This window comes from Gossypium raimondii, chromosome 1 (assembly GCF_025698545.1).
Source record: "Gossypium raimondii isolate GPD5lz chromosome 1, ASM2569854v1, whole genome shotgun sequence".
In the NCBI taxonomy this organism is placed as follows: Eukaryota; Viridiplantae; Streptophyta; class Magnoliopsida; order Malvales; family Malvaceae; genus Gossypium; species Gossypium raimondii.
In genome coordinates this window covers 39,374,426-39,383,967 of record NC_068565.1, presented here as the reverse complement: position 1 = coordinate 39,383,967, position 9,542 = coordinate 39,374,426, and the positions used below count along the sequence as shown (strand labels likewise).

The 9,542-nt window shown below is 28.1% G+C and overlaps 1 protein-coding gene across 2 annotated transcripts; it reads right to left on the bottom strand.

The window, feature by feature from the left end:
- Positions 1–5,376: 5,376 nt before the first annotated feature.
- Positions 5,377–8,253, bottom strand: LOC105785800 (putative ATP-dependent RNA helicase C550.03c). 2 transcript variants are annotated; one of them, XM_012611962.2, is made up of 4 exons: positions 7,838–8,253; positions 7,293–7,451; positions 5,961–6,066; positions 5,377–5,773 (listed from the first exon to the last, which is right to left on the bottom strand). In XM_012611962.2, exons 2-4 carry the CDS (start codon positions 7,410–7,412, stop codon positions 5,763–5,765), a joined length of 237 nt encoding a protein of 78 aa, XP_012467416.1. In that variant the 5' UTR covers positions 7,413–7,451; positions 7,838–8,253; the 3' UTR covers positions 5,377–5,762. The 2 variants fall into 2 exon arrangements, 1 of the variants encoding a protein (XP_012467416.1); XR_008194215.1 differs by lacking the exons at positions 7,293–7,451; positions 7,838–8,253 and adding an exon at positions 6,643–6,801.
- Positions 8,254–9,542: the final 1,289 nt, after the last annotated feature.

Sequence of the window (9,542 nt, the reverse complement as noted above, 5' to 3'; positions counted from 1 at the left end):
AAATTACATCAGCGGTCAAGATTTAAATCTATTTACAAGATGAAAGTCCTAAGGGATTTAAACTTTTTAAGATTTGGGAACCGATAGTCCAAATGACCGATAGGATCTGGATCTCTGACCTGGATAAACCCGACCCAAAAGAAGAATGTTCGCCTACAGGCACAATCAGCTTAGGACCTCGCGGGAATGCAAGATGTTCGCAGGGATAGCTCGCGTAAGCCTCGCACAGATAAGGTCGCAAGAGGGAGCTCGTGTAAACCTCGCAAGGGCGAGGTCGCAAGCCATATCTGCGAAGAGAACCCTCGCTCATGACTGGCAGGTGTAAGGTTCGCTGAAAGAGTCAGCCCCAGGGTCAGAAAGGACTGCATGCTCCATAGGCAAGCGTCCAATAAGTCAAAGGAGTCCCAAAGAATGTCAGCACCAGGGACAGAGAATGTGAGTGCCCTCGGCCCAAAGGCCAAGACAAAATAGTGGGCCCTATTGTGAGCTGTAATAGTAGCAGTAAGGATGTGAATAAATACACCTTGTGTTTCCCTTAATACAACATGAGAAAATATTACTCAATAAAACTCTATACAATTTTATCTCTTAAGATTTATAATATTCACCATGGTAACTCTAGTTTTATTTTAGTGTTTCACTCGGCCACCAAGACTTCAAGTAGGTGAGCTTCTCCATATATTCTACAAATCGGGCCAATTCAAGTTGGTCAAATGAGTCCCACTTAATTAGTTGACCTTTATTAGGCATTCTGCGTGCATTCATCACGGGTTTTGACCTGCAACTTGTGACACTAACTTGTATAATAAACCTCATAAAGTTAAGTATTTTGAGGGAAAAAAAACATTTCTTTTCTCAATTTAAAAATAGAGTTAATTGCATAGACACCCCCAAACTATGATTCTCATTTTATATTGGTCCTCAAACTACATTCTAACTACATCCCTAAACTATTGATATTATATGAATTAGATCCTTCAATTACTAAAATTGTTAATTTAACCAATGACATGTCAAAGCTTATGAAGTATAATTTTAAATGAAAATTTTGAAGAAAAGTTAAACGTTTCTAAAACTAGAAATAAAGTAAAACTGAAAAAAAAAGTTAAAGGGATAAAGCTTTTATAAAAGTTTTGAAAACCTCAAAATCAAGATTTCTACAACGTTCTTTTTTGCAATATTCATTTTCTTTAAACTTTTATTTTTAAATTATGCCGCATTAGATTTGATAACTTATTTAACGGCTAAATTAATGATTTTAGGAATGGAAGAAGCTTAGTTTAGAGATGTAATTAAAATGTTTTAAAATTTAAAATTAAATTAAAATGAAGGTTATAATTTGAAATGTGGGGTTTAAGTCATAAAAATATGAAATGTTGTAGGTGTAATAATATTGTTGTAGGTTTGATATAATTTATTTTTAATTAATAATGTAAAACCAGGACTTATTACACTTCATATACGCCTACAAGCTGAGGACATCCAATTAATAATGTAACACCCACCTTTTTTTCACCGCTTCACAAGTCAGTTCACTAAAAGAGGTCTTGGTTGAAAATAAATAAATAAGTTTTAGAAATTATTAGGAAAATTTTACTTCAGCAAATTTGAAATTAAATATTTAAAGAAATAATTATTCCATTTATTGGTGTTGGGATTTTAACTCTGCCAAATGTTTTAATTAATAATTTATATTGATTAAGTTGGTGTCACAAGTTAATTGGATACCAACTCAATTAGAAAAATTATAAAAAACGACATTTTATATTTAAATTAAGTTATATTATTCGAGAGTGCTATAGTTTTTAATTTTAAAAAATAAAAATATGCAAATAATGAAATTTGAACTCATACCAATTATATTGGGAAAACTTTAAATCTATCACTCAATCAAACCTTTATATTAATTTATTAATACATTTTAATTTTATTATGTTCAATTTATTATCTCCATCATCTATATATTTATTAGTAATCGCCATGATAAATCATTATATTCATTTAGTATTTTTAAAATAATGCATTCATGTGTTTAAATTTCATTTTACATTCAATTTAATCTATATTTTAATATCGTACATATTTTACGTGTTATTATTAATTAGGACATTAATGTTCTATATGCCTAATTTCCACATACATATATGTGTGGTAAAATTTTAATTTAAAATTAAAAACTAAATAAATAAGACATGAAGACTTGCGAATTTAAAATATTTCATCACCAATTTTCAAATAATAATAATTAAAAATATGCATCAAACATAAATGTTTAGAAATATAAAGATTTTTGCTAATTGATTATTAGTTCTTACATTCTTTGTTAATATAGAAGAAGGTGAGTCTGAATGCTATTTGAAGTGCCTTTAATCTTCTTATTTAAAGGTTGGAAAAGAGATATGGATAATTCTGATCATTGTATATATATATATATGTGTGTGTAAAGATTTCATTTTCAAAATATTCGGTTGAATCTTTTAGATTTTTCAAGTTATTACCTAGCTGTGATAATTTAATTCGATTTGGTTCTCGATTTTCAGATTAATTTTGAGTTTTGGACTTTATTTTAACAAAATAAGTTTTATTTTATTGCTTTGGACATTATTTGATAAATTCTTAAAATTAAATTAATAAATACTTAAAATTTCAAATTAACAAAAAAAATAATAAATAACAAAAGTTTGTGAAAAATAATTTTTATATACTATTTTAAATATAAAACATTTATTTTTACAGCATAAAAGAAAATAAAAATCGATTTTGGAGTTTTCCCCTCGGCCCTACGTTTCCAGTACTTTGCATAGCAATGGCTTAGAATTAGAGACGCAATGAATAGGATAGGAGTGGTTTGATTTAAACCCCTAAAACGAGGCGCCGAGTGAGAATTCAATCCTGGAAGCCTCGAAAAAGGACTTAATGACCGTTGAATGTGGAAGCCAATTGTAAGAGTCAAGTCCACAGATTGCCTCTTCCCTTAGTAAGGCGGCTTTGTAATCATCACTTTCTTGTATTGTGTAAATTAGATGGGATGATATGACGAATTTCTGTTCACCTCACCTCTCATTTCAGTTTCACAAAAAAATATATACACTTATACTAAAAATTAAATTAAATTAAATTTTATTTTTTACTTAAATTAATTTATATGCTTTAGATTAAAAATAAATTTATCTTTTCTATTAAAAATTACATTCATTTATATTATTAAAAACTGCCATAATTGGTAGAATAATCAGGCATTGGCAAATGGTGTGCCACGTGTACCTTATTCAGACATATAGAGATCAGTTTTTAATAGTAGAAATAGATAAATTTTTTAACAGAAGGACCAATTTGCTCTTTGATATAGTGTATAATGACTAATTTGTCTATTTTTAAATAGACAAGAAAAATAAATCAACTCCTAGTATAGAAGTTTCCATTATACTTTTATTGAGATAATTAATAGTTTAGCTTCCAATAAAAGCGTTTTCTATTTCTCTCCTAAAATTGATCTATTTCTTTAAATTTAAAAAAAACTTTAGAAAATAAATTTTAAAAGTGGCATTTTTCTAATTTACCCAAACCTTTTAGTGAGAGGAATAGCATCAAAGACTGGAGCTTTAGAATAATATATATATTTATTTGATGAAAAGAACAGATATGGTTTAAAAAGTAGAATAGCAGTAAAGAGAATTCCACTTAGACCAACACTCCCACATGAAAAGAATAGAATAGAATGATGAGCAAGTGTGGTCGTAATTTGTTTAAAGCTTTACTAAATCATCAATTATATCCTTCCTTTCTACTATATAAGAAAAGGATTATACGATATTGGATTCTTCAATTTTACTCTTAAGATACGACTCATTTGATTTCTCTCCTCTTAATTACGCGTAGCTTATACTTTTTAAATACTAGAAAGAGTAGAAAAGGCCTTTAAGCATGCATCAAACATTTATATATGTTGAGCAATGATTTTGTCAAGCTAAACCCCTCAAAAGGGTTGACACAACAGACAATCTCCTTGAAAGATGTCGCTGACCGCATCCCTTTTGTTGTACAGCAATCGCTATTTTATTTGCCTAAAATTAAACCATGACTTAGGAGGGTGGCGTTTGCAGGGGAAACTAAGATTCTGGATGCAAATTTATCTTCTTTCTTAATTTCACCAATTGTTTCATATATGTGTGAGGCATGCATGCATGCTTGAGGCTTCATCTCATGATATGATATTATATTTGCTAATGCATGATGATGATGATGATGCTGCTGCTGGTATTATCAAGTACATGTACTGATCGGATGGGGACGACACATAATGATATATAATGATGGCTCATGCTCATCTAATATTACTTGCACATGCAGATTGATCATAGCGCTCATCTCAAATTTCTTAGTTGCTTGCCTCGTTTCCTTCTTTCTCAATTAACATGGGATGCAATTTAATTGATGATAGCTTTTTTTTTCTAAATAAACTTTCAGTTACAACGTAGAAATAATATTAAAATTAAATTGGGCATACTGTCAAATGTTTATATTTTTTTATTAAATTGGTCTTTATCCTTTTTTTTTGAATTAAGTTTGACGCTCAATCTCTTAAAAAGAGTCAAATTTTATCACCAACCTTTCAAAAATAGTCCAATTATTATTTTTTAATGAAAATGCTTGTTAAAATATTAAACTTTTAAACATGGCAACACACATGAAAATTCACATGTATTCCATGCTCTCTCCACTACACTAAAATATATTTTTAGCGGCGTTTTTTATGCCAAGCGTCACTATAGATCAGGACCTTTAGCGGCGCTTTTTCCATAAATGTCACTATAGATTAGGACCTTTAGCGGCGCTTCTGCACAAACGCCGCTATAAATCAAGACCTTTATCGACATTTTCCCACAAATGCCGCTATATCTCAAGACCTGACGCTATTATAGCTCAAGACCTTTAGCGACGCTTTTCCCACAAACGCCTCTATAAAACAAACCTTTAGCGGCGCTTCTCGCAAAAACGCCACTATAAACATAACATTTTAAAAAATTATTTCAATCAATTAATATTTATTTTTATGATAAATATTATATTATGTTTTATTTTTTAAATTTAAACTTTAAATATACTTTCAAGGATAAATAAAAAAATATTATTTAAATTAAATTTTCTATGAAAATTTTAACTTTAAAACTAAATATAAAAATTAATGAATTTAATTTTAGAATTTAAAATAATAAATTAATAACACAATTAATTAAAATCTAAAAGTTAGAACTCAAGTTGTCATAAATATTAAAGTAAAAATAAAAATTTAGAATCAAAACTAAAATAAATAATAATATAAAAAACAGACTGACTAGTTGAACCTGCCTATGACTATACACATTGTAAGGTAATAAATGTGCACCTCATCTTTCAACATCATTCACATAGTGCACCTCATCAAATATAACCTACATTCATATAGTCACAATAGAAAGAAACATCTTAAATATCATGTTCACAAATTAGAGAAAAGAACTAACAAGAGCGTTCAACAGAAAAGTAATGAAACTACTATGTAAAGTAATGCTACAAAAAGCAACCCCTTCACCCATTCAATATCGCGAATAATATCTGCACCTCGATAAAGCATTGACCTTAATAATTCAGTTGTCATGATGAGACAAGAAGCCTCTGGTCTCAAACTAACATCACCTGTGAGAAGGCCAACATCAAGCTTCCCACATAAATCTCTATACTTCTGGTTGCTGATTGTTTTAATTAGAGCAGTATACACAGCTCTAGTGCAATGCTGCATGACATGAAAACTTATCAAAAATCTTGAAACTAAACCAAATTCGGCATAGAACTTCAGAAACTTGAAAATTAAAAAGATATGGCCTGAGGTTCTTAATCAATGTGAGCAATTTGTCACATCTCCAGCTAACAAAAAATCAAAACGTCTATAGATTTACAAGCAAAAAACCAAAATAACTAACGTAATTTTGATGCCAAAGCAAATGCATATTTTGCTACAACTGTCTTTCCAGCAGATGTATATGCCGCCACAAAAACAGATTCCCCCTTTTCCAGATAATAAATAGCCTGTAATCATAACCAAAAAAATATCAAAATATTAATGTGAGCAGTTTGTTATAGAAGATAAAGAGATGCTCTTGTAGGCAAAACAGACTGCAAGTCATAAGCTGGGAGGGAAAAGAGAGAGAAGCAACCCATACAAAGGTTTTATAAGTGGATGAACTTAAGGCAATTATAGAATGGAAACAAATACGTAATTTATGCATGGAAAATAAAAATGGAATTTCACAAATACGTAATTTATAGAATTGGGAAATACTAACATGCAAGGTAACATTCATAACAGAGTTATGAGGCCATGTCCTACCAGAAAACAAGAATATATCCTTCCAATTGTTGGAAAGGATAAGTCTCAACATAATACTATAGTACTGAGTTGCATGCGAGCATACAGTTTGCGCACTTTCAAAAGGCATTGACTAGTTGCATATGAACATAAATAGCAAAATTAATCAAGCACTTTCAAGGGACATCATTCTAGCAGTTCTTTAAAGAAATGGATTTCAATCCAGAATTCAGCAGTTCTGTAACTAGCCTAGCAGACAGATGGAAAAATAATATTTATTTTAGAGATCAGTCTACCTCTTAAGAAGATTATCAACACGTTCAGCAATATGATCATTGTTGAGATAAATAGATGAAAAGGGACGATGTGCATGACCATTTGAATCACAACCAAGTAGATGCAGAAATACAACAAGAGTATCTTGTTCAAGTAACCTTTTCAACTTTGGTTTTCATTGGACCTATTCAGCAGGCTCTGAAATTGATCAAAAGACCATTCATCCAAAAAGGATGCATATGCATTTACATCAATTGAAATAAGCATCGAACAAGAGTGAAAATCATAAAGATGAAATACAATCATTAGTAAGCATCATAATACAAGGATTTCAAGAAAGCCAAATCTATAGAATGCTGATACAATTTAGTTGTAAACCTTGAAAGGTGCCAACAGATAAAGCATGCTCATATCAATGTAATCTAATTGGACTAGAAATAAACAAGGTATGATTGGAAGCAAAGAAGCAGTATCCAAAATTACTAGCAGAGGTATTTAATTAATAGTTCAAAAAAGAACAGTTTGATGAGTTCTTTTTTTTTTTTTTCATTCTAAGCTTCTTTCTTTTCTTTTAGAACGATTTCATAATTTATAAGAGAAATTTACCTTACAGAAAGAGTAACATACTCTGAATCTTAACAAATGTAACATATAAAAATTTAGAACTTACAGAAAGAGTATAAGGTACATTTGGAGGGATGTCAATCTGCGCACGAACAGCTTCAAGATCAAGTAATACATACTCTGAATCTTCTTCCTCTCCATAATCGTCATCCTTATTTTTCTCCATTTAATCAAACCCAGAAAAAAATATTACACTTTAAAGATACTGCAAAACAAACAATAAATTTTTCAGAAGAATGGTTGAAAAAATATGAATTTTTATTTAGTTGTATTCGAGGTAGATTAAAAGAAGTTCCATTGCATACGACACCCAAACAGGTTAAGAGAAGTCAAAGAAGAAGAAAGATTCATATAGAAAAATAAACCAATCTATAAGAATTAGATATCTTTCTCCCAAGTTCAAAATTTTTCACAAAAATATATATATTGCGAGAATTGCAGAGATGGAGACATTTAGCTTTGTAGTGATTTTAAGCTAACCCCAAATAATTTCGATCAACATAAATAGAGAACTGTTAAGACCTAAACATACTCTACCTCAAAAGCATAGTAAACAAAAGAAAAACAAAATATTTTACCCATTATCCTTACCTTGCGATTTTAGTCGAGTGTTAAGGGTTTCCGAGGGAGAGGAACCCTTGCTGTCGGTAAGGTGTTTCTATAAAATAGAGTTTTGATGGAGAACAAAAAAGGATGGAATAATATACGAACGAGAAATTGGTAAATGCTAATGCTGGCGTCGATGGCAATCTTGCGGCTGAAATAGCTCTCTAAAAACTAGTTTTGCTGTAGTGTATGTTCAATTTTGGACATATTTTCATTCTCCCCAAAGTTTCTACTTGACTTACCTCTATTTGATTTAAAAGATTGCTTTTTCTCCCTCACAGACTCCATAGTCTTCAAATACTCATCGAAAGACGGCTTAAATTCGAACTCTTTGCAGAGAGGGAGAAAGAAGATCCGAGAAAAAGAAAGAAGAGGCGAAAGAAATGAGTTTGAAAAGGGTGAAGAAGCGAAATGCGAGTATTAAATTTTTAATACTCATAAACCGCGAAGAAGAGGGAAAAAATTAGGAGCACGGTTCGCTGTATTGGAATAAAGGCGTAATGAAATAGAGGTGTAATGAAATAGATGTGTAATAGTAAATTAATTGTTTGGTTGAATGTAATGGAATAAAGGTGTAATAGTATTTTTGTATTTGGTTGAATGGAATAGAGGTGTAATAGCATAATGGAAAAAGCTAAAATAACTAGAATACCCTTAGCATAAATTTGTTTGGGTAAATGATTATTGTTATTATTATTTAAATTTTAATAAGATTATTAACATCAATAATAAATAATTTAATCATATTTAAACATAATTATTATTAAATATATTATAATTAAAATATATAATTTAATAAATTCTTAGTAATCAATATTCTTATATGAATTTACTGAAATCATAATATATGATACTATAAAATATAATTTAACATAATTATTATTAAATATATTATAATTAAAATATATAATTTAATATAATTCTTAATAATTAATATTCTTATATGAATTTACTCAAATCATAATATATGATACTATAAAAGATAATTTAACATAATTATTATTAAATAAATTATAATTAAAATATATAATTTAATAAAATTCTTAATAATTAATATTCTTATATGAATTTACTCAAATCATAATATATGATACTATAAAAGATAATTTAACATAATTATTATTAAATATATTTTAATTAAAATATATAATTTAATAAAATTCTTCATAATTAATATTCTTATATGAATTTACTCAAATCATAATATATGATACTATAAAAGATAATTTAACATAATTATTATTAAATATATTTTAATTAAAATATATGATTTAATAAAATTCTTAATAATTAATATTCTTATATGAATTTACTCAAATCATAATATATGATACTATAAAATATAATTTGAAATAATTAATATTAAATATATTTTAATTAAAATATATGATTTAATAAAATTTAAAATAATTATAACTAATAATTTTTCTTATATGAATTTTTATAATATAAAATAATTATTATTACATATAATTTAATAATAATATACAATTTCATAAAATTCTTGATAATAAATTTTCTTATATGAATTTATACAATTTAAAATAATTAATATTAAATATAAATTAATAATGATATATAATTTCATAAAATTCTTAATAATAAAATGTTCTTATATGAATTTACTAAAATCAAAATATAACTTGAGTGTGATATTCTGCATAAACATAATTAACTTATATTAAGAAAA

What these genes read in the sequence shown, in the direction of transcription:
- LOC105785800 (XM_012611962.2), bottom strand. Translation starts at nt 7,412, where the DNA reads ATGGAGAAAAATAAGGATGACGATTATGGAGAGGAAGAAGATTCAGAG. An exon ending in ATGTACCTTATACTCTTTCT is followed by an intron (nt 6,067 to 7,292) that starts GTAAGTTCTAAA and finishes TTATGATTACAG; the next exon opens with GCTATTTATTATCTGGAAAA.